This window comes from Bos grunniens, chromosome 21 (genome assembly GCF_055505025.1).
Source record: "Bos grunniens cultivar Pamir isolate PY7600 chromosome 21, Bosgru_T2T1.0, whole genome shotgun sequence".
Lineage (NCBI taxonomy): Eukaryota > Metazoa > Chordata > Mammalia > Artiodactyla > Bovidae > Bos > Bos grunniens.
The window spans coordinates 27941086-27966758 of record NC_141185.1 but is presented as its reverse complement, the minus strand read 5'-3'; the positions used below and the strand labels follow the sequence as shown (position 1 = coordinate 27966758).

The 25673-nt window shown below is 40.5% G+C and overlaps 2 protein-coding genes and 1 non-coding gene across 3 annotated transcripts in view; 2 read left to right on the top strand and 1 right to left on the bottom strand.

The window, feature by feature from the left end:
- Positions 1 to 124: 124 nt before the first annotated feature.
- LOC147349301 (U6 spliceosomal RNA) lies at positions 125 to 231 on the bottom strand. The gene has a single exon (XR_015150704.1). It is a non-coding gene; the product is annotated as a U6 spliceosomal RNA (small nuclear RNA).
- Positions 232 to 467: 236 nt separating this feature from the next.
- Positions 468 to 25673, top strand: part of AKAP6 (A-kinase anchoring protein 6) — a 599671-nt gene continuing 574465 nt past the window's right edge. Inside the window, exon 1 of the mRNA XM_086363674.1 lies at positions 468 to 720. The gene's annotated coding sequence lies outside the window, so the exon portion shown is untranslated. The remainder of the gene's footprint in view (positions 721 to 25673) is intronic.
- The window catches only part of LOC147349300 (uncharacterized), a 55185-nt gene continuing 36549 nt past the window's right edge, over positions 7038 to 25673 (top strand). The window contains exons 1-2 of the mRNA XM_086363681.1: positions 7038 to 7795; positions 9123 to 9295. Of these exons, the coding sequence (XP_086219807.1) occupies positions 7681 to 7795; positions 9123 to 9295 (288 nt within the window). The 5' untranslated portion in view covers positions 7038 to 7680. The remainder of the gene's footprint in view (positions 7796 to 9122; positions 9296 to 25673) is intronic.

Sequence of the window (25673 nt, the reverse complement as noted above, 5' to 3'; positions counted from 1 at the left end):
AATATTTTTCATAATATATTTTATACTGAAAAATCACAAATTCAGCATTGCGTGCCAGACGTTGTGCTTCACCGAAGGCGTTTCCTTTGGGCTTGAAACAGTATCTGGACCGTGGGAAGAAGAGCAAAATATGGAACGCTTCACGAATTTGCGTGTCATCCTTGCGCAGGGGCCATGCTAATCTTCTCTGTATCGTTCCAATTTTAGTATATGTGCTGCCGAAGCGAGCACGTTATGCGCCATCCACCACAAGATATATAAGGTACGGATATCTTTCCTCCTTTATAGTTATGGTGACCAAGCTGCGCCTCTCCCCAGCGAACGCGGAACATTTTGGGAAATTTGATTTGGTGCAGTCACTCACAAACCTCGCACGTTTGGTGCTCGACAACTAAACGGAGTCTAGTTCACCTCTTGGTGGGATATGCAAATGAGCGCCCGGAGCATCTTGGGTAAGGGGGGGTCTCGTCGAGGGCCCCAGGGCCCCGGGTCCTCCTGCGGGAGTGCTCGGCCCGTGGAGCATGCTGGGAGCGGCGAGCTGCGCGCTGCAGGAGCCCGCGGACCAGCGTGACAAGCGCGCTGGGTGAGGCGGACGCTCTTCGGAGTGGGCCGCCCGCCTCCCTTTAGAGCTCGTAGTTTCCCAGTTAAACTTTCTTTGATGAGTACTTGGGAGAAAAAAAAGAAAAGTAATCACCCATTATCACACCTCGAAAAGTTAAGGTAATTCCGTAGTCTCACCTAATATTCACTCAACGTTCCAATTTCCTTGGTTGTTTAAAAGATGTCTTCCAAAGAAGGTTCTGTCCTCCCACGTTATGTTTGGTTGCTGTGCTTCTTAGGTCTCATTAATTTCCTAACATCCCATCTCCACTCCCCCCTCCCCCACCGCCATTTCTCTTCATGATACTGATTTGTAGGGCGAACCGGATATTTACACCATGAAACGTAACATTTCTTTCATTTGGCTCGTTTATCACTGATGATGTCGTTTAACTTGTTTCTCCATGTTTTTTGAAAATATATAGTTAGATATAAAGCTGTAATTAGATCCTGGTATAATTTACTAGGCTTTAGAGGCGCCCTGGTAGCACGTATCCTTTCCTATCGCATCTCAACAAAAGGCAGGTAATGTCTGGCTGAATCAGTGGGTTCAGGTGAGGTCACCAGCCCGAACCCTCCATTATCAAGTTTCCCATACACCTTTCACTTAATAATTTTAGAATACAGTGATGAACGTTGCCCAGGTAGAGGGTCTGGCTGGCTGGCTGTCGGTTTGTTTTTAAACTTTGGCTCGTGCGCTATAAAGAATGTCTACCTAAGGCTCTTGGTACCCCAAGGAAGAAATTGAGAGAAAAAGACCAGGATGAGAAACGAAGGAAGAGTATCATTGTCTTTTGAGCCTCTGGATCATTCAGTCCTTTCCATAGTTTGGTTACATGAGCTAGCAAGTTGCCTTTGTTTCTTATGCTAGATTGCAGTCCTGTTTCTGTCTCCTTGCTACTAAGAGGCTCTTCTGGAGCCGTTCAGTGGGTCTGTAGGCCCCACCTCCCTCACGCAAATCTTCTCTCCTGTAGCTACAGGTTCTTGCCACCGACCCTCGTTACTATTTGCATGCAGGCTGTTTCTTTTCTGGATATTTTCTGAATGTTGTTTTCTGTCAGGTTATACATTTGTTAAAGTCCTCATCCAGGAGAACAATTGAGGCGTTCAGTTAACGTCTTATATTTCCTTCCTCTCTTCTCTCCTTTCTATTACACAGCTGTCTTTTTCCCCCCTCAAACTCTTGTGTTCTTCTAGTCTTCTCCACTTTAATCTTTTTTTCCTCATCCTGTCCCTCCTCCATCTACATGGAATACCTCACTAACTGAGCATGCTTACCCAGTTCACCTTGCTGCTGCTGCTGCTAAGTCACTTCAGCAGTGTCCGACTCTGTGCGACCCCATAGACGGCAGCCCACCAGGCTCCCCCGTCCCTGGGATTCTCCAGGCAAGAACACTGGAGTGGGTTGCCATTTCCTTCTCCAATGCATGAAAGTGAAAAGTGAAAGGGAAGTCGCTCAGTCGTGTCTGACTCTTAGCGACCCCATGGACTACAGCCAACCAGGCTCCTCCGTCCACGGGATTTTCCAGGTGAGAGTACTGGAGTGGGGTGCCACTGCCTTCTCCTTATGCCTTTGTAATCACCCTCATGTTTTCAAGCTACACATTTGCAACATTGAAACAAACACTATTGGCTTCTGCCAAACTAAAATATATTTAAGATCCCATGATTAGATTTTGACTAAAAGAATTCTTGCTCTTATCACTAGTTAAATATGTGTAAGTCTCTAATCACTTTCTTTGGTGGGGTGTGCAGATAGTGTTCTTTAACACATCTTTTGGAAGTTATGTAGGAAACTTTTAGGGTAGGTTGCTTTTTAATTAGATAATCTTTTGTATCTTGGCTCCCACTCCAGTGTTCTTGCCTGGGAAATCTCATAGACAGAGGAGCATGGCAGGCTACAGTCCATGGGGTCACAACAGAGTTGGACACAACTTAGTGACTAAACAACAAGCATGAGAAGAAGAAGGGAGTTTCAGTGGGCATTTTTAGCAAATTGACTTTAGGAAAGATTGATTTAGAGGTTTTTTCTCAGCTTATTGACAAGAATTTTTATCTTTATATTCTGGAACATTAGACTGTGTTACCAATAGATGCTGTCATAATTCTAACTATTTACATTACAGATGGAATAAAACAGTCATTTGTGTTTTCTTTGTGATATGTAAAACTGGTGCATCTTACAATCAGTGGCATTATAGATCCAAAGAGATGAAAAATCTTATTTTTGGAGAAGGAAGCTAAGTGTGAGTTAAGTGTTTAATAATTTCCATGGGCAGTACTGGCACTGGTCCTACCTATCTTCTGAGACCAAATTCTTTTTCCACTGGACTGCTTGTAGTATTACTAGGTCATACTTGCCTGCAGTGCAGGAGACCAGGTTCGTTCCCTGGGTGGGGAAGATCCCCGGAGAAGGGAATGCCTACCCATTCCAGTGTTCTTCCCTGGAGAATCCTATGGACAGAGGAGCCTAGCAGGCTACATTCCATGGGTTTGCAAAGAGTCGGACGTGACTAAGTGACCAACACTTTCACTTCACTTTACTCTTTGCAATAGCTTAGAAAAGAATAAAAACTTCAAGACTTATTTTACAGCCATATTTCTGAGTTCTTCTCATCTTACTGCAACAACTGGATAACACACACTGATAAGTGGAAAATCTACCTTATTCTTTTTCTTTTTACTCGTAGAAAGGGAACATTCAGTGATATGACGCAATTGAAATCATTTCCTCTTTAGGAATTTTGCTCTAATTAAAAAGGAGCAGCTCAACTAAAATCCTCACATCCTCTTGAGCAGGGAATAAATGAATCACAACCTCAGTATCAGTGACCAGCTTTACCTGATGTGAAAATGGTGAACTTCAGCTAAGGAACAGAGATTATAAACCTGGGCTGCAGTTTGTAGTCATCATGGGAGCTTTAAAAAATATCAGTGCCAGAGCCCTCCCCTGAAGGTTCTGATTTAATTGTTCTCCATTTCTCTGTCTCTCTCTACTAACGAATCTCATTGGCACTCTCCTCCAGCCTCCTTCCTTTGCTAGTCTCTCTCTTTTATGGCTATTCCCCCTTCCCTCACGTACCCATAGACTCCTCAGAACACCTCCTAAATGCCCCACCTAGAAAGATCTCCAAGGATATTTCAAAACTCACCAGGACTGGGTTTTATTTCTTCAGGGCTCTTCTGGCTAACCCAGTAAACTAAAATGTGGTAGAGCGGTGTTTCCCAAACTTGCCTGGTGATAGATTTCCAGAGGATTGGGCTGTGAGGATTTGACTGTACTAGTCAAAGGATGGTGATGTTGTTCAGTTACTAAGTTGTATCTCTTTGTGACCCCTTGGACTGCAATATACCAGGCTTCCCTGCCCTTCACTGTCTCCCAGAGTTTGCTGAAACTCATCTCCATTGAGTCGGTAATGCCATCCAACCATCTCATCTTCTGCCGCCCCCTTCTCCTCCTGCCTTCAGTCTTTCCCAGCATCAGGGTCTTTTCCAATGAATCAGCTGTTCAAATTAGGTGGCGAAAGTATTGGAGCTTCAGCTTCGGCAGCAGTCCTTCCAATGAATATTCAGGATTGATTTCCTTTTAGGATTTACTGGTTTGATTTCCATGCTGTCCAGGGAACTCTTGAGAGCGTTTTCTAGCACTGCAGTTTGAAAGCATCAATTCTTCGGCCCTCGGCCTTCTTTATGGTCCAACTTCCACATCCATACATGAGCAGTGGAAAAACCACAGCTTTGACTATATGCTGACATTTGTCGGCAAAGTAATCTCTCTGCTTTTTAGTATACAATCTAGGTATGTCATAGCTTTCCTTCCACGGAGCAAGTATCTTTCAATTCCGTGGCTGCAGTCACTGTCCACAGTGCTTTTGGAGCCCAAGAAAATAAAATCTGTTACTGTTTCCACTTTTTTCCCTTCTATTTGCTGTGAAGTGATGGGACCCTATGCCATGATCTTAGTTTTTTTAATGTTGAGTTTTAAGCCAGCTTTTTCCACTCTCCTCTTTTACCCTCCTCAAGAGGCTCTTTAGTTCCTCTTCACTTTCTGCCATTATCATCTGCATATCTAAGGTTGTTGATATTTCTCCTGGCAGTCTTGATTCCAACTTGTGATTCATCCAACCTGGCATTTTGCGTGATGTACTCTGCATACAAGTTATGCAAAAGATGATACCCAGATGATTTATATGTGTTTTTTGGGGAGAGTTATGCTGGATCTTTGTTGCTGTGTGGGCTTTTCTCTAGTTTTGGTGAGTGGGGGTACTCTCTAGTTGCGGTACTTGGGCTTCTCATTGCTATGGCTTCTGTTATTGTGGGGCATGGGCTCTCAGGGGTTCGGGCTTCAGTAGTTGTGGCTTGTTGCCTCTAGAGCACAGGCTCAGTTGTTGTCGCGCCCTAGCTTCACTGCTCTGCAGGCATATGGGAACATCCCAGACTAGGGATGGAACCGTGTCTCCTGCATTGGCAAGTGGATTCTTTACCACTGATCCACCAGGGAAGCCCTGTGTTTTAAAGGCTACTTTTAGTGAAATGAGAAAGTCACTGAGGTAAGGCTGGTGTGAGATATTTTTCTGCACGGAGCCCTTTCACAGCAACTAATTGCTTTACTTTGTAGTAGCAGATAACCTCATATTCTCCCGCTCATATTACTGGAGAGCGGGGGAGGAGGGAAGGGGGGAAAGGTGAAAGTCTGCACAAGAGACTTATCAGTGATGAGCTTCCTTAATTTCCAAAAAACTGGCTCAAAACTCACCATCAAAAAACTAGGATCGTGGCATCTGGTCCCATCACTTCATGGCAAATAGATGGGGAAAAAGTGAAAACGGTGACACATTGTATTTTCTTGGGTTCCAAAATCACTGAGGATGTTGACTGCAGCACTGACATTTTAAAAAATTAGTCACTGAACAGCAACTACAGATTTACTTATATTCACACAATCCCTGTTTCTTCTGTTTTCATGGGAGAAGTGTCTCTTGTGTGGGAAAAATGTGTGCCCAGGTGGATAACTGCATCGTCTAGAATCTAGACAGTTCCCCAGGCTTATCTGATTAGAGTTATATGACTCCAAATCTATGGAAACTGTCTTAAAACTGTTAATTGTAGAAAACTGATTGTTGTTTAGTCCCTAAGTCATGTCTGACTCTTTGCAACCTCATGGACTGTAGCCTGTCAGGCTTCTCTGTCCATGGGATTTCCCAGGCAAGACTATAGGAGTGGGTTGCCATTTCCTTCTCTAAGATAGCTGATAGCAACACAAAATAATTCTTGTTTATAGACATGCAAAATCTGTCCTGACTAGTAGAGATTTAGTTGACTTCTGTCTGCCACTGTGGAAGAAGCTTGTTTTGCTTCCATTTGCAGATTCATTTCAGCATTCCTTTACTTCATATAAATTTGTGATTTTTGATTTCTAATTTGAGCTGTTGCAATATCTACCTTGTTTCTTCATTGATTAATACATTCAATAAAATCTTTAACACATGTTCATTTTATATCTGTATGAGAGGCATGATTTTTACTTTTTTTTTTCAAATATACTTTAACATCTTGGAGATCTTCTACTGAGCTGCTCATTGGATTCACCTAACAAAACTAGGTGTAGTTTTCCCCAGAGAAATGCAACTCATGGATTACTTAAAGCTTAGACACATCTTTTGTTTTTTGGCTCTCAAAATGGCAGTAACTTTGCTTTGCTCTCTGTTATTGTAATTTTAATAATGTTCTCTATTAATTTTGTGGTTTGTATGTGTTCTGCTTGCAGCAGTATCATTGCCCTCTCTTAGTAGCAATGATTGGGAATTTGGTGTTATGTCTAACTATAACATGTGAATAGATCAATGATTTGTAGAGATTGGGTCTCTGCTGGATGAGAGACAACAGAGAAACTAGTTTTAGTCTTATTTGTTTGGTTATTCATTTATTTGGGCTCAAAACAATTAAGAATATTGTATTTCACCAAGGAGAGCAGCTCTTTGCTATCTGAGCCAGTAAATGTTTTGTACTTCTGAATTTACTCTTGACTCATGACTGGTATTAAACTCTGTGTTTGTGTGTCTGTAATTCAAAAAAGTCTTTACATTTCATTTTATGGATGTATAACGTTTTTTTTCCAAATCCAGATGGTGTTATTAGTTGATAAAAATTTCCTAAGTTAAAGAAGTCCCGTTCTGATTGGCTTTTGAGATAAATAGGTGCCTGTTTAAATATAATATTCCTATAATTCTCAGAAAATAAGGAATGGGATTTCTGGGATTTAAAATGTGCTAGATTTTAAAAAGTAAAGGAATCAGCTCATTTTAAGAATTTAAGTTTGTATAATTTAGGTAAATCCTTGAAAACTATTTTAATGGTAAGATCCTCGAGGCAGTGTATTAGAATGGGCTTCAGAACATGACATTTCTTTAGTGGAAAGAAGGTCAGGCTCCTCTTCTGAGAGCAAAGGCAGAGGGAGCAAGGATGAGAGCAGATGCAGGTGAGCTTTCAGGGGTGTGTATGGAGTGGGAAGATACAGGGAGACTGCTTGATGGAATTCAAGTCCGAAGGACTCTCTATTTAAGTATGTAGGAGGTGAGGGAGCCTGCTGAGAATGAAGGGGTAGCTCTGGGCAGAAGGCCTGGGGAGGGTAGAAAAAACTTAGAAAGTATTTCACAAAGTGGAGGAGTTATCCTACTGATGTACATGAAAAGATTTTCCTGGGTACCTAGGCAGAGTTGTTTTTAAAATTTTAGTAGTTACAAGTTTATTTTAATGCAAAGGTTTTTAAAAATTTTAACAGTTTTGTTTTTAAATGTGCATTTGGAGAAAACAATTAGCACATCAAACCTAATATTTTATGCATATTACCTATAAAGCAAAAGTACTATTTAAAAATTAAGTTGCTTTGAAGAAAGGAATTAAGTTACTATTAGCTCTGGTGCTACTTTGATATGGCAAAAATCCCAAAGGTAGTGCTCAAAAAATTTGGGAAACAATTTGGCTTAAATAAAATATCCAACAGGGCATTTGGGCTGGAGAAGGCGATGGCACCCCACTCCAGTGTTCTTGCCTGGAGAATCCCAGGGACGGGGGAGCCTGATGGGCTACCATCTATGGGGTCGCACAGAGTCGGACATGACTGAAGCGACTCAGCAGCAGCAGCAGCAGCAGCAGAGCATTTGGGAAAAGAGGAGCACTGTGAGTGAAAAGATTGGTGAGTGATGGTGAGACTCAGCCACCTGAAATCACAGCTTTTAGCAGTGGCTCAGACCATAATTCTTCACTGAGAAGCTCTCATGCTTTCATGGGGATGTTACCAGTAACTGCTGAAAAATAGAATTTGCCAGAATCAAGATAAGCAACACAAACTGGCAAGTAAAACAGTCCTTTTCTTTTCTTTTTTTAAAAGAAACCAACATAAATTTATTATTTTACAATTCTTTAGATCAGACATCTGATATGGATCTCACTGAGCGAAAAATCTGTTGGCAAGGCTGATTTCTTTTCTGGAAGTTCTAGGGAAGAATCTGTTTCTTCACCTTTTCAGCTTCTAGAGGCCCCCTGCGTTTTTGACCCGTGGCCCCATCCATCTTCAAAGCTGGCAATGCCATCTGAGTCACTGCCATCTCTCTGACTCTCTCCTCGTACCTTCTTTTCCGAGCCTATTTTTGAATTCAGCAACTCTTCCCCCTCTTGTTGGGCTTCATGCCTCTGGGAGAGGAGAGGACAGCATATATAATTATGATAACTAATAAGTTGTAAAAGTATGAGCTCTACTAAGGAAACAGGTGAGAGTTGCTAACCAGGAGAGAGAGAGAAGATAATTTTGAGGTGATATTCACCAGGTGGGCAGGGTTGATGAAAAACCGTAAAAGCTCAGAGGTATAGAAGGGCATGATGAGTAGAGGGTGTATGAGATGATCCAAAAGGCCTAACTCAGATGAACTCTTCCTGGTCTTGATGGCTGAATGTTCTTCTAGTCACTAGAGCAACGAATTTTTGCTCAAATTCTAAAACATCCCCTTTAAACAGTGATACCTTTCTAGAAGGGCTAAGGCAAGAAGCTGTTATCATTTCTTGGGTTTATTTTTAATTCAATCTTGATGACGAGTGTGGGTCCCGGGATAGAGAACAACATAAGAGCAGCCGAGTATCTGAAATCTGTGGTTGTCTGTGTGGAGTATTCAAGGGAATGTCCCAGAAAATCAGAGGCCACTGATGAATTAGGGAGGGAAAAGATCAGTTCCCCAAAGGGGCTCACTCAGTGAGGACCATTCATATATTCATTCATTAAATATCTAATGAATGATGTGTCTCACTAATGTAGGAAATTCATTTAGTGGTCCACCTAATCCTTTAGTTTCTAGGTCTGATAAATTTCAAGACTCATCAGTAGAAGATGATGATGGTGATGTTTTTTGAACCTGTATGGCCTCCTCAGCCTTCAGCACTAGTGATAACTGGTCAGAGAACCATAACATTCATATCATCAAAAAATTAGCAGCTACAATGAAATGATTCCGAAATTCTCCCATCCTCAGGAGCATTGGCTTCTCAGAAGGAAAGTGTGAGACAATTGTCATTGGTGATGAAGAAGACATGGAAACAAATCAAGGGCAAGAGAAAAATTGCTCCAGTTTTATTGAATGGAGACCTCCTGAGACTACAACTGGAACCTGTGCTGTGGATTTCTCCACTTGCAGCTTTTCAGGAAGTAAGACCAAGACTGCAGTGTGTGTGTGCATGCTAAGTTGCTTCAGTTGTGTCCAACTCTTTGACCCTGTGGACTGTAGCCTGACAGGCTCCTGTTCCATGGGATTCTGCAGGCAAGGATACTGGAGTGGGTTGCCATGCCCTCTTCCAGGGGATCTTCCTGACCCAAGGATCAAACCCAAGTCTCTTACATCTCCTGCATTGGCAGGTGGGCTCTTTACCACTCTATCTACCTGGGAAGCCCAAAGGACTGGAGAGTGCCCACAGGTCTCAAATCACCCTTGAAAGGATAATTGAATCATGATGCAGTCGAAGGAACTGCTGAGCTATGAAGACCTTTTAATCCTGGTAGAATGAATACGGCAGGAGACTATTTAAGAATGAAGAGTCTGCAACTCATCATAATACTGATTTGGGGATCTCCCAGTCAGCATCATTACCCTGTAATTAGAAACAGCCAGGGGTGGATTCTTTATCACCAGTGGTCTTGCTTACTTAACAGACTCTCCAGTCTTCTTCCAAATAGCAACCCACTAAACCAGTTAAGGGGAAGGCAATGGCACCCCACTCCAGTACTCTTGCCTGGAAAATCCCATGGACTGAGGAGCCTGGTAGACTGCAGTCCGTGGGGTTGCTAAGAGTCAGACACGGCTGAGCGACTTCACTTTCCCTTTTCACTTTCATGCACTGGAGAAGGAAATGGCAACCCACTCCAGTGTTCTTGCCTGGAGAATCCCAGGGACGGGGGAGCCTGGTGGGCTGCCGTCTATGGGGTCGCACAGAGTCGGACATGACTGAAGCAACTTAGCAGGAGCGGCGGCAGCAAACTTTTGCCAGTTAAAGTCTCTTATGCTAACTGCAGAAAACCTTTTCAGAAGGGATGGATTATTTTAATAATTTGGTTTAATAAAACAGCTATATATTCTTTGATTTATCAGCATTATATATAATGCAAGTATACATTTATATTATATTTGGGTATGTTTTTTCTAAACTTACACAGGTTTACTGATCAAATAAGCTAGCATTACTTCCATTTAATGCTTGCTTATGATAAATATAAATTTGTATTTGACCAAATCAATCCTTATTCTGCTGCACTTTATTTAATTAGTGTAATAATTATGTTCTGTGGTATGTCAGCTTGAAGATAAGTTTCCAAGATCTTGGTAAGTTAAATCTTGGATTGACATTAGAACAAGTTAATTAATGGAAAGTCATTAAATACCTAGATCATTTGTAAATATGATGAAAAAATAAAGTATTAATTATTAAGCATATTTACATTTTTTATACTTTAGCTTATTTTAATATACTACAGAAAACCTATGTCATTGGTTCATGTTAGTGAACATCTTCGTTTCTACCATTTTGAGAAGTGGTATATGGAATATTAGTGACTGTAGAAAGTTATGTGAATCCATGAACTCTGCTAGTCTGATTAAAAGCTGGGGTGTGACAATTCACATTTTCCACGTGAAATGTTTTCTATGCAAAATAAAAGTTATTTTGGTTAAAAGTTAAAATGATTATAAATGGTTGAGACTGCTCTGAGAAGCAGTAGTTTCAGAGACTGTAACCGTGTGTGTGCGCCTGTGTTTCTAGGAAAAGATGAATTTTGTCCTAAATCAAGTTTTTTGAAATATTATTCTGTTTTTCTTTTAATCTCTCTAGAGTCTGTAATGAGGTCTCCTCTTTTCTTCCATTTGTGTTTTCTCTCTCATTTTCTTGATTTGTCTGGCTAGACATTTATTGATTTTATTGTATTTTACCAAAAACTCCCACCAGTTGTGGTTTAAAATTTTTTTATCTGTTTCTTGTTCTATATGTTGTTAATTTCTCCTCTTTATTTCCCTCCTTCTATTTATTTAGCTTTAATTTACTCCTCTTTCTCTTGTTTCTTTAGAGGAAATTTGGATTATTAGTTTTAGACCTTTCTTCTTTTCTAATAGGAGCATTTAAACTTGCCTCTAGACAGTTTTACCTGCTGTAGCTGTACCCTACACATTTTTTAAATTAAAAAACATTTATTTAAGTATAGTTGATTTACAATGTTGTGTTTCTGCTGTACAGCAAAATGACTGTTACACACATATATATTCTTTTTCATATTCTTTTCCATTATGGTTTATCACAGGATACTGAGTATAGTTTCTTGTGCTATACAGTAGAGTCTTATGTTTATCTATCCTATATATACTAGTTTGCATCTGCTAATCCCAAACCCCCAATCCTTCCCTCCCCACCCAGCTACCTTTTGGCAACCATAAGTCTGTTCTCTGTGTCTGTGAGTTTCTTTATGTTTCATTGTTGTTGTTCAGTTGCCAAGTCATGTCCAACTCTGAGACCCCATGGGCTCAACACACCAGGCCTCCCCGCCACTCACCATCTCCTGGAGTTTGCCCAAGTTCATGTCCATTGAATAGGTGAAGCCATCCAACTATCTAATCCTCTGTTGCCCTCTTTTCCTCCTGCCCTCCCCCTTTCCCAGCATCAGGGCCTTTTCTAGTGAGTCAGCTGTTTGAATCAGGTGGCCAAAGTATTGGACCTTCAGCTTCAGCATCAGTCCTTCCAATGAGTATTCAGGGTTGATATCCTTTAGGATTAACTGGTTAGATCTCCTTACTGTCCAAGGGATTCTCAAGAGTCTTCTCCAGCACCACAATTTGAAAGCATCAATTCTTTGGCCCTCAGCCTTCTTTATGGTCCAACTCTCACATCCATACATGACCAATGGAAAGACCATAGCCTTGACTACATGGACCTTTGTTTGCAAAGTGAAGCCTTTGCTTTTTAATATACTGTCTAATTTTGTCATAGCTTTCCTTCCAAAAAGCAATCATCTTCTAATTTCATGACTGCAGTCACCATCTGCAGTGATTTTAGAGCCCAAGAAGAGGAAATCTGTTACTGCTTCCACCTTTTCCCCTTCGATTTTCCATGAAGTTATGGGACTGGATGCCATGATCTTAGTTTTTTTGATATCGAGTTTTAAGTTGGCTTTTTCACTCTTCTCTTTCACCCTCATCAAGAGGTTTTTTAGTTCCTCTTTGCTTTCTGCCATTAAAGTGCTATCAACTGCATATCTGAGGTTGTTGATATTTTTCCCAGCAATCTTGATGCCAGCCTAAAACTTATCCAGCTGGGCATTTCACATGATGTGCTCTGCATGTAAGTTAAATAAACAAGTTTCATAGGTATGTTGATTTGTGTTGTATTTTAGATTCCACATGTCAGTGATATCACATGGTATTTGTCTTTCTCTTTCTGACTTACTTCACTTAGTCTGATAATCTCTAGGTCCATCCATGTTGCTGCAAATGGCATTGCTTCATCCTTTTTCATGACTGAGTAATATTCCAATGTATATATACACTAGCTGCTCTGTATCCATTCATCCATCAATATAAATTTAGGTTGTTTCCATGTCTTGGCTATTGTAAATACTTTTGCTGTGAACATAGGGGTGTATTTATCTTTTCAAATTATAGTTTTTCTGGGTAAATTCCCAGGGGTGGAATTTTTAAAAAACTATTTATTTACTTGGCTGTGCTGGGTATTAGTTGTGGCATGCGGGATCTTTGATGTGCATTGCAGCATGTAGGATCTTCTAGTTGTGGCATGTGAACTCTTAGTTAACAGCACGTGGGATCTAGTTTCCTGACCAGGGATTGAACCCAGGCCCCCTGCGTTGGGAGCACCAAGTCTTAGCCACTGAAAGTTCCCCAGGAGTGGGCCTGCTAGATCAGGGACTTCCCTGGTGGCTCAGATGGTAAAGAATCTGCATGCAATGCAGGAGACCTGGGTTTGATTCCTGAGTCAGGAAGATCCCCTGAGAAGGAGTTGGCTACCCACTCCAGTATTTTTGCCTGGAGAATTCCATGGCAAGAGGAGCCTGGTGGGTTGCAGTCCATAGACTGTAGCACAAAGAGTTGGGACACAACTGAGCAGCTAACACTTTTTTTCTTTTTTCATGGCAACTCTATTTTTAGTTTTCTGAGGAACCTCCATACTGTTTTCCATAATGCACCAATTTGCAATTCCACCAATAATGTAAAAGGGTTCTGTTTGCTCCACAATCCCTCCACAATTTATTTTTTGTAGACTTTTTAGTAATTACCATTCTGATTGGTGTGAGGTGATACCTCATTGTAGTTTTGATTTGCATTTTTCTAATAATTAACGATAATGAGTATCTTTTCATGTGTCTCTTGGCCATCTGTATGTCTTCTTTGGAGAAGTATCTGTTTAGGTCTTCTGCCCATTTTTTGATTGGGTTGTTTTTTGATATTGTTGTTATTGAGTTGTATGAGCTGTTGTATATTTTTGAAATTAAGCCCTGTCAGTTGCATCATTTGCAAATATTTTCTTCCATTCTGTAGGTTGTCTTTTTATTTTGTTTATGATTTCCTTTGCTGTGCAAAAGTGTTTAAGTTTGATTAGGTCCTATTTGTTTGTTTTTGCTTTTTAATAATTTTATTATTTTTTTATAACACCAAAAACATTTTGTGTTGGGGAATAGTCAATTAACAATGTTGTGATAGTTTAAGGTTAGCAGTGAAGGGACTCATCCATATATATACATGTATCCATTCTCCACCAAACTCCACTCCCATCCAGGCTGGCACATAACATTGAGCAGAGTTCCATGTGCTATATAATAGGTTTCTGTTGGTTATCCATTTTAAATATAGATTGTGTGCTTGACCTTCCCAAAGCCCTTAACTATCCCTTTCCCCTGGCAACCTTGAGTTTGTTTTTCTAAGTCTGTGAGCCTTTTTCTATTTTGTAAGTAAGTTTATTTGTATCATTTCTTTTTAGATTCCACATATAAGGGATGTCATATGATATTTCTCCTTCTCTGTCCGACTTACTTCACTCAGTATGACACTCTCTAGATCCATCCATGTTTCTGCAGATGGCCTTATTTCATTCTTTTTAATGGCTGAGTTATATATATATATATATATAGGTTTCCCTGGTGGCTCAGATGGTAAAGAATCTGTCTGCAATGTGGGAGACCTGGGTTCAATCCCCGAGTTAGGAAGATCCCCTGGAGAAGGGAATGGCTCCAGTAGAATTGCCTGGAGAATTCCATAGACATAGGAGCCTAGCAGGCTACAGTCCTTTTACCACATCTTTATCCATTCCAAGGAAAGTTATGACCAACCTAGATAGCATATTCAAAAGCAGAGACATTACTTTGCCAACAAAGGTTTGTCTAATCAAGGCTATGGTTTTTCCTGTGGTCACGTATGGATGTGAAAGTTGGACTGTGAAGAAAGCTGAGCGCCGAAGAATTGATGCTTTTGAACTGTGGTGTTGGAGAAGACTCTTGAGAGTCCCTTGGACTGCAAGGAGATCCAACCAGTCCATTCTAAAGGAGATCAGCCCTGGGATTTCTTTGGAAGGAATGATGCTAAAGCTGAAACTCCAGTACTTTGGCCAGCTCATGCGAAGTGTTGACTCATTGGAAAAGACTCTGATGCTGGGAGGGATTGGGGGCAGGAGGAGAAGGGGACGCCAGAGGATGAGATGGCTGGATGGCATCACTGACTCGATGGACGTGAGTCTGGGTGAACTCCGAGAGTTGGTGATGGACAGGGAAGCCTGGCGTGCTGTGATTCATGGGGTCCCAAAGAGTCATACAGGACTGAGTGACTGAACTGAACTGACTGACTGTTGATATACATTTAGTTTGCTTCCATGTCTTGACTATTGTAAACAGTGCTGCAGTGAACACTGGAGTGCGTGTATCTTTTCTGGCCATGTTTTTTTGCTGGATATATGGCCAGGAGTGGGATTGCAGAGTCATATGGTAGCTCTATTTTTAGTTTTTTAAGAAACCTCCATACTGTTCTCCGTAGTGGTGTACCAATTTACATTCCCACTAACAGTGCAGGAGGATTTCCTTCTCTCCACACTCTCTTCGGCATTTGTTGTTTGTGGATTTTTGGATGATAACCATTCTCACTGGTGTGAGATAATATCTCATTGTAGTTTTGATTTGCATTTATCTAATTACTAATGATTTTGAACATATTTTCATGTGCCTATTGACCATCTGTATGTTCTTTAGAGGAATGTCTGTTCAGGTCTTCTGCCCATTTTTTGAGTGAGTTGTTTTATTTTTGCTTTTATTTCTTTTGCTTTGTGAGACTGACCTGAGAAAATATTGCTATGATTTATGTCAGAGAATATTTTGCTTATGTTTTATTCTAGGAGCTTCATGGTATCATGTATTATATATAAGTCTTTAAGTCATTTTGAGTTCTTTTTTTGTATGATATGAGAGAATGATCTAAAAAGATCAAAGAGTCCAACACGACTGAGCAACTGAACTGAACTGAACTGAGAGAATGATCTAACTTTATTGATTAGCATGTGACTGTCCAACTTTTCCAACATCACTGGCTGAAGAGACTGTCTTTTCCCCCTTGTATATTCTTGCCTGTTTTGTTGTAGGTTAATTGCCCATAGATGTGTGGGTTTATTTCTGGGCTCTTTTGATTCTCTATTGATCTATAGGTCTGTTTTTGTGCCAGTTCCATGCTGTTTTGATTATTGTAGCTTTTTCATACCCTCTTAAGTCTAGGAGGTTATGTCTCCTGCTTTGTTCTTTTGCCTCAGGATTGCTTCAGCAACTCTGAGTCTTCAAAATAAATTTTAGGATTATTTGTTCTAGTTCTGTGAAAAATACCATGTGTAATTTGATAGGAATTATATTAAATCTGTAGATTGCTTTGGGTAGTATGGTCATTTTAACAATATTAATTCTTCCAATCCAAGACTACGTTTACCACACATATTTTAATGTGCTGTGTTTGTATTTTCATTTAGTTCAAAATGTTTACTATTTACCTTTTTTCTTTGCTACATTAATCATTTAGATGTTTACTTTTAGTTTCCAAGTATTTGGGGGATTTTCTAGATATCTTCGTGTTATTTTTTTAATTTAAAATTTAAGTTTTAAATATTTAAATCATGTGATTTCAATATTTTAAATTTATTGAGACTTTTTCTACAGCCCAGGATATGATATGCCTCATGATTGTTCCTTGTGGTCAGAAAAAGACTGTGTGGTTGTTGCCTGGAATGTTGTATAAATGTTAATAGGTCAAGTTAGTTGATAATGTTGTTCAAAACATGTATATTCTTATTGATTTTGTGTACTTTTGCCATCAATTATTGAGTGATGGCTAGTGAAATCTCTAGCTATAATTATGGAGTTTTCTATTTGGTCTTTCAGTTTCAACACTTTCTGCTTCATACATTTTGAAGCAAATAATGTTTAGCTATATATGCATTTAGGATTGCTATGTCTTGAGGAATTGATTCTGTTATCATTATAAAATATTCCTGAACTAGCACATCTACTAAAATTAATCTTATGGATTTTTTGATGGTTTATAAAAACATTTAAAATGGAAACACAACTTGTATTTTGTGAAAGCCACATCCCCTTTATCCTGCTTCAGTTTTTTTCCATGGCAACTGTTGCCCATCACACAGTTTATTTGTTTTCTCTCTTCTTCTGCTAGAATAAAACTTACAAAGAGTAGGACTTCATTTGTTTTGTACACTGCTGTATCCCAACTACCTGTCACAAAGTCTGACCTCAGTAAATAACTTTCTGAATGAATTAATGCTAAAAACGCTGAAGCAGCTGTAAGAAGATAATATTTCCATGACTCTATCCCATTTACTCCATGATAAGATGGCCTCTGCTCACACAGGGGCTATTTCAGAAATAATTTCTATGCTTATGTGCACTCATGCTACCCCTCAGCACGGTTAGGGCCACAAAACTGTTGCTTTGGGTTCTCAGGGTCTCAGGGAGATGTTAGTGAGATGTTCTTTGTTTTATTTGTTCTTTGTAGCTCAGCTGCCTCTACTGTAGTTAAGATTTAGTCCTTAATCATTCCAGAATGGTGAGAATCCCTGGATTGTGGGGTGAGGAGGAGTTTGATTGTTATACCAGGACCCCAGCTGTATAAAGCATTTATATTTCACGTCTCCTTGGCCACACTGTGGTTTTACTTTCCCCGCTAACTCTATTCCTTCTTGCAGTTGAAAGATTTTGTTTTCCCAGGAAATTTAGGCTTCAAGTTCACCAGAAGAACTGAGCCTGGCATCACTGAAATATTTGATGATGTAAACTGCAGATAAAACACTTACCAATCAAATGTTCCTTTCAGATTTACTTTTTAAAAATATTAATTACATAATTTAAAGAAATATTTATTTATTTAGCTGTATCAAGTCTTAGTTGCGACATGTTAATCTTTAGTTGTGGCATGTGGGATCTAGTTCCGCCACGAGGGATGGAACCTAGGCCCCCTGCATTGGGAGCACGGAGTCTTAGCCACTGGACCACCGGAGAAGTCCCTTAGATTTACATCTGAAAAGAAAAGAAACTCTTTTAAATTAATAATGTGTTTCATGTATCATGAAAAGATTCCTGAGCCTGATGGTCAGGGTTCAAATCCCAGCTCCATTCCTAAGACATAACCCTTCCTGTGAAAGGGGAAAATAATAATATCTGCTCTGCTTCCCTCTGAGGAAGACTCTGTGAGAAATGCATGGGAAAGGGCCCTGTGTATTGCAAAGCTTTGCAGGTGTGTAAATTGCTGTTGTTACCCAGAGAAGCTTTTCAGCTTTAAGGTTTGCAGTGATTGAATATTTTTGCTCATTAATTCCAGAAGAGCACTTGGGTATTTGGATCCGAGGCTTTCACTACATCCTGAACAGCACCTGCCTGCAACTCTTAAACTGGGAGGAATAGGACCTAGTATCCTGTGGCTGTTACCTTGGAAACTAGGACCATTTAAAAAACACTGGAAAGGAAATAATATAACTGGGAGGAATAGTGCACTTGGGGCGAATCACCTTTTTTCTTCCAGAGCTTAAAATATTAGACACCTGTTTAAACATTTCCTAATCGTTTGGTTTTTTTTAAACCCAAAAGTTATTGTTACATACTTGATGAAAATGAGAGACATTAGATCTTTTCTTACTTTGGACAAGTTAATACTTAAAAACTTTACTACTTGATCTACTTTGTACCTAATGTTAGCCTATTGGTTTTTCTTATTGTCCAGGATGCTATCAGTAGGTTCAAGCTATATTCTTGGTCAGTCACAGGAGTCCCGTTTTCTAGGACTTCAGAGGAAAAAAAAACCCAAGTACCCAGTCGAACTTTGTCCACATACTCCCTCATCCTAGTGATAATGTATAATTCTGTCCTGCTAAGCTTACATACTCCTTTCTTTGTGTATCCTTCACTGGCTACTCTTTGTCTGTGACACATAACTGTTGAGACCCCACCTCTCCACCCTAAGTGTTAGTGCTTGGATCCCGCTCTCCTCTTCAGTAACTTTGGGTAAGCTCAGCCAGTTGGAGTTTTGGCTACAGAGTGCACACATCCATCTCTGGTGGGGGTCACTCCAGTGCACTTAGTACCTCCCTCCTCTAAACTGACTTAATCCAGATTCCTAGGATAGTGGTTCAGTGGGTCGAAAGTGAAGGTCATTCAGTCAGGTCTGACTCTTTGTGACCCCATGGACTATCAGTTCAGTTCAGTTCAGTCGCTCAGTCGTGTCCAACTCTTTGCGACCCCATGAATCGCAGCACACCAGGCCTCCCTGTCCACCACCAACTCCCGGAGTTCACTCAAACTCACATCCATCTAGTCAGTGATGCCATCCAGCTATCTCATCCTCTGTCGTCCCCTTCTCCTCCTGCCCCCAATCCCTCCCAGCATCAGAGTCTTTTCCAATGAGTTAACTCTTCACATGAGGTGGCCAAAGTACTGGAGTTTCAGCTTTAGCATCATTCCTTCCAAGGAACACCCAGGACTGATCTCCTTTAGGATGGACTGGTTGGATCTCCTTGCAGTCCAAGGGATTCTCAAGAGTCTTCTCCAACACCACAGTTCAAAAGCATCAATTCTTTGGCGCTCAGCTTTCTTCACAGTCAGTCCAACTCTCACATCCAATACATGACCACTGGAAAAACCATAGCCTTGACTAGACGGACCTTTGTTGGCAAAGTAATGTCTCTGCTTTTCAATATGCTATCTAGGTTGGTCATAACTTTCCTTCCAAGGAGTAAGTGTCTTTTAAATTCATGGCTGCAATCACCACCTGCAGTGATTTTGGAGCCCCCAAAAATAAAGTCTGACACTGTTTCCACTGTTTCCCCATCTATTTGCCATGAAGTGATGGGACCAGATGCCATGATCTTCATTTTCTGAATGTTGAGCTTTAAGCCAACTTTTTCACTCTTCCTCTTTCACTTTCATCAAGAGGCTTTTGAGTTCCTCTTCACTTTCTGCCATAAGGGTGGTGTCATCTGCATATCTGAGGTTATTGATATTTCTCCCGGCAATCTTGATTCCAGCTTGTGCTTCTTCCAGAGTCTCTTCCAGAGTCCATGAAATTCTCCAGGCCAGAACACTGGAGTGGGTAGCCTTTCCCTTCTCTAGGGGATTTTCCTGACCCAGGAATTGAACCCAGGTCTCCTGCATCGCAGGCGGATTCTTTACCAACTGAGCTATCAGGGAACCCCAGTGAGTCTGGAGAGGAGCCCTGAAAGTTGCATTTTAACAGGCACGGGGGTGGGATGTGGGGGTGCTGGGGGTGAGTGGGTGGGGGGATTCTGATGCAGGGCTCTAAGGGCTACTGTTTGAGAATCACCATCACCGTATGCACATGCTGGCCTGATTTTTATCCTTGATCTTTAATCTTAAATTTAAGGAGTCTGAAATTCACCTCCATGAATAGAAAGAGGTTTCTCTTTACTGTCATCATGCCTGGACCAGTTTTGTAAATGTAATCAATGTAGTCTTTGTTCTTCCATCTTCCCTTCTCTCCTGCTGCTGCTAAGTCGCTTCAGTCATGTCCGACTCTGTGCGACCCCATAGACAGCAGCCCACCAGGTTCCCGTCCCTGGGATTCTCCAGGCAAGAACACTGGAGTGGGTTGCCATTTCCTTCTTCAATGCATGAAAGTGAAAAGTGAAAGTGAAGTCGCTCAGTTGTGTCCGACCCTCAGCGACCCCATGGACTGTAGATTACTAGGCTCCTCCTCCACAGAATTTCCCAGGCAAGAGTACTGGAGTGGGGTGCCATTGCCTTCTCCGCCCTTCTTTCCTACTCCCTCCTTTTTTTTTTTCTGTTTTCTCTCTCTCCCAGTTATTCCCAGTCTGGGTTGGCTCCTCTTCCCCAATCTTCATTCATAGTACATCTCATTTTTACGACTGCTCCTCTAAATCCCCTCCCTCATCAACTCACTCAAGGACCATCCAGGTTTTCTAGCCTCTCTCTTTCTGCTCTAATCCTTCTTTGATGTTTTCACCATGTTATTCGCCTATTCAAGAATACATAGTATTCTCTGTTTCCCATGTCAGAACTGAACTTCTCGCCCTAGCATTTTATGTTTTCCTCATTACTACTAAATTATATATTTTTAATATATATTTATTATATATTTTTTATGAACTAGTACCTCAGTCCATTATTTGGGCACAATTTCTTTATTCTTGCCTTTGAGTATAGAGTCTCAAAATATATTCATTGCAAACTTCTATGGACATACATTTTATTTGTTAGAGAGGAATTTTGTCATACTGACTGCATTATTATAAATTTCTTCTTATAGGTGAGGGCTAGAGAGGAAACCAAGTGGACTGGTGGAATGGATTAAATGAGAATGTTACATTCTTCTATTTTATTGCAGAGTTTAATTTCATTTTGGTGGTTTCTTAGATTAAATGAATTTCTCTTGTGCGGTGAACTTTGAACTTTTAGAGGGAGTAGATTGCCTTTTAATAGGCTATTAGTAAAATTTTCCTAAAGCTGTTTGGCCAAGATTTTAGGTCAATATATTTGAACACTTTAAAAACTATTTTCTGTCTTGAGCACTTGTATATTTAATTAAAATGAATCTATAAGACAAAGCTCTGACATGTTTTGAAAATTATAAACAAGTGCTCAGAAAATCAGGAGAGATAGCTGGTCACTATCAGAACAGATTTTTGTTTGTTTGTTCTTCTTATTCCAGTCCTTTGATGTCTCTGGTAGCCATGGAGAAGCTCATGTTGGAAATGGTTTAAGTACTTGATAAATCCAAAAATGTTTCTTTTCAGGGTGCTTCTCATCAAGATTGACCACTGTCTACCATCTTGAGAAAAAAAGACTAAACGGTTTTCAACCTCTTTTTCCCACATTATAACATCCTTGAGGGATGCCTCTCTGACAGTAACAGAGTGTACTACGTTAGTTTTCAGGGGATCTCTCCTTTCCTTCTCTCTGGGTAATGTTCTATTTGAAAAAGTTCCTCAAATGGTTTTGAAACCTCCACCCATTCTCCATTGGGAGTCACAGCTTTCAGATCTCCTAATTGCTATTTCTTTAATATAACTAAAATTTATTGGCTTGATTTATCTGTTACTGAAACATTTGTGGTGAAATTTGCCTCTGAATTTACTGTCCTGAAAAAATTTCATTGTAATTCTATCACTTTTGCTTTATATAATGAGGTGTTTACAAGTTCAAGATCGTTTCATCTTCTTAGGGTATTTTTTTGGTGAAATGAAGTGAAGTTGCTCAGTTGTGTCCGACTGTTTTCGATTCCATGGACTGTAGCCCACCAGGCTCCTCTGTCCACTGCTGATGCACTACCTTTTATGCTGTCTGATATTAATACTGCTATGTATTTTTCCTTCTGCTTAATATTTGCTTGACATATCTTTATGCATTTCCTTGTTTTTAAACGTTTGGTGAGATTCTAAAAAATTATGTTTTCTGGTAAATAGCATCATTTGAATCTTTAAAAACTGACTTGTTCTCATCTCATTTTTTAATAAGTGGGTTTAATCTAGAGGTCAGCACTCTTTGCCTATAGAGGACTGGATAGTAAATATTTCCTGGCTCTGTGGTACATATAGTCTCTGCTGTAGCTACTCAGAAATAGCCACTGACAATAAATAAATTGACTGACGTAAATCCAGGGGCCCTAGCTTCCAGGATGTAATGCATGGTGATCTGAGGTGGAGCTGATGTAATAATAATAAAGTGCACAATAGATGTCATGCACTTGAATCATCCTGAACCTCCCTGCCCTGGTCTGTGGAAAAATTATCTTCCATGAAGTCAGTCTCTGGTGCCAGAAAGGTTGGGGACCACTGCATAAATCAACATACAGGTCTAGATTTGGCCTGCCAGGTATAGTTTGCCAACCCTTGAACTTAAGTTAATCCATTTACATTTTTGTGATTGATAATATACCTACATTATTTTTTGCATTTTCTGTTTACCATCTGTATTACTTAGGGTAGTGCTAGCTGAGGTTAACAGATGAACCTGGAAACCTCAGTAGCTTAACCTAATAGAGGTCTATATTTTGTTATGTAAAATCCAGTCAGTGGCATGGAGGGTATGGTCTGCCCCACACAGTCATTTAGAAACCCAGGTTGCTTCAATCTTGTGGCTCTGCCACTCCTAACATGTAAGTTCCAAGATCACCATGGAAAGGGAAAGACAGAGTGGACAAGGCATGCCTGCTTCTTAACCACATCAGCCTAAAAGTTATTTACATCACTACAGCTCACTCGATGAGAACTAGTCAGATGGTCCTACCTAGAAGCAAGAGGGACCTCGGAAATGTAGTTCTCGGCCTGCAGCCACTTCCTAGCATCAGTTCCTCACTGGGGGAGAGAATCACAGATCTTTGGCAGACATCTGGGTGCTTCTGCTGCAGCCACCCTTATCCTTTGCTGCTTTTTTTTTTTTCTTTTCTGCTTTATGTGCAACTGATTTTTTAAAAAAATTTCCTTTCTTCCCTTTGTTGTTTGTAATATATATGGTGCATTATTCGTATTTTAATGGTTTTCCTTACAGTTTTAACATATATACTTGATTTTTAAAATTTTTATAAAGTCTGTGTTTATTCAGTATATCTCTTCTCTTTTGGATAAGAAAATAATTTCTTTGTTCCTTTCTTCCTGCTATACAGACTTTGCACATAGCTTTCTTCATATTGCTATCTAGGGTTTTATTTAAACTTAAAAAACCACACAAAAAATAGTTATTATTTTTATGGTTAAGGATTCAATATAGTATTATTATATATTTTTTTATCAGTTTCTATATGAATTCTTCAGTCTTTTATTTTTCAGTGAGTCTCTGGGTAGTAAGCTCCCCTAGTCTATGATAACTAAATAGCCCAGTACAGAAAGGTAAATAATTATATTCTCTCAGTGAGTGGAAGATATTACTCCCTTTTCTTTTGGCATTGATTGTTGCTGATGATACACTTATTTTCAGTCCAACTGTCATTCCTTCATAGGAATTTGTCTTTTTTTCTCTAGTAACTTTTACGATGTTCTGTAGTTTGATTACACAATATAGTTGTGAATTTATTTTCATCACCTTGCCTCTTGGAGTAAGTTTTCAAACTGTGGATTCATATTTCTTCGATTCTTGAAATTAACCCTTTGAATATTGCTTCTTTTCCATTAATTCTTGGCTCTTGGAATTGGTTGATGTATATGCAGATGACACCACCCTTATGGTAGAAAGTGAAGACGAACTAAAGAGCCTCTTGATGAAGGTGAAAGAGGACAGTGAAAACGTTGGCTTAAAGCTCAACATTCAGAAAACGAAGATCATGGCATCCGGTCCCATCACTTCATGGGAAATAGATGGGGAAACAGTGGAAGCAGTGTCAGACTTTATTTTTTGGGGCTCCAAAATCACTGCAGGTGGTGATTGCAGCCATGAAATTAAAAGATGCTTACTCCTTGGAAGGAAAGTTATGACCAACCTAGATAGCATAATAAAAAGCAGAGACATTACTTTGTCAACAAAGGTCCATCTAGTCAAGGCTGTGTTTTTTCCAGTGGTCATGTATGGATGTGAAAGTTGGATTATAAAGAAAGCTGAGCACTGAGGAATGGATGCTTTTGAACTGTGGTGTTGGAGAAGACTCTTGAAAGTCTTGAGTCCCTTGGACTGCAAGGAGATCCAACCAGTTCATCCTAAAGGAGACCAGTCCTGGGTGTTCATTGGAAGAACTGATGTGAATTTTGGAGCTTCTCAAAGTATTCTCCATGAATCTTAGCTGCTCTTTCATACTTTTCCTCTCCTTCTTAGTGGTTTATTCTCAGTGTAATTTTTCAGTTTTCTAATCCTCTTTTGAGAGTGTACAGACTAGAGGTGATCCCATCTAACTTTTTCAGTTTCTGTATTTTTCATTTATTATATTTTTCCTCTTCAGTTCAGTTCAGTTCAGTCGCTCAGTCATGTCCAACTCTTTGTGACCCTGTGAATTGCAGCACGCCAGGCCTCCCTGTCCATCACCAACTTCCGGAGTTCACCCAAACTCATGTCCATCGAGGAGAAGGCAATGGCATCCCACTCCAGTACTCTTGCCTAGAAAATCCCATGGACAGAGGAGCCTGGTGGGCTGCAGTCCATGGGGTCACTAAGCGTCGGGCACGACTGAGCGACTTCCCTTTCACTTTTCACTTTCCTGCATTGGAGAAGGAAATGGCAGCCCACTCCAGTATTCTTGCCTGGAGAATCCCAGGGACAGAGGAGCCTGGTGGGCTGCCGTCTCTGGGGTTGCACAGAGTCAGACACAACCGAAGCGACTTAGCAGCAGCAGCAGCAGCATGTCCATTGAGTCAGTGATGCCATCCAGCCATCTCATCCTTTGTTGTCCCCTTCTACTCCTGCCCCCAATCCCTCCCAGAATCAGGGTCTTTTCCAATGAGTCAAGTCTTTACTGGAGAAGGCAATGGCACCCCACTCCAGCACTCTTGCCTGGAAAATCCCATGGACGGAGGAGCCTGGTAGGCTGCAGTCCATGGGGTCGCTAAGAGTCAGACACGACTGAGCAACTTCCCTTTCACTTTTCACTTTCCTGCATTGGAGAAGGAAATGGCAACCCACTCCAGTGTTCTTGCCTGGAGAATCCCAGGGACGGTGGAGCCTGGTGGGCTGCTGTCTATGGGGTTGCACAGAGTCGGACACGAATGAAGAGACTTAACAGCAGCAGCAACAGCCACTCTTTGCATGAGGTGGCCAAAGGATTGGAGTTTCAGCTTCATATCAGTCCTTCCAATGAACACCCAGGACTGATCTCCTTTAGGATGGACTGGTTGGACCTCCTTGCAGTCCAAGGGACTCTCAAGAGTCTTCTCCAACACCACAGTTCAAAAGCATCAATTCTTTGGCGCTCAGCTTTCTTCACAGTCAGTCCAACTCTCACATCCAATACATGACCACTGGAAAAACCATAGCCTTGACTAGACGGACCTTTGTTGGCAAAGTAATGTCTCTGCTTTTCAATATGCTATCTAGGTTGGTCATAACT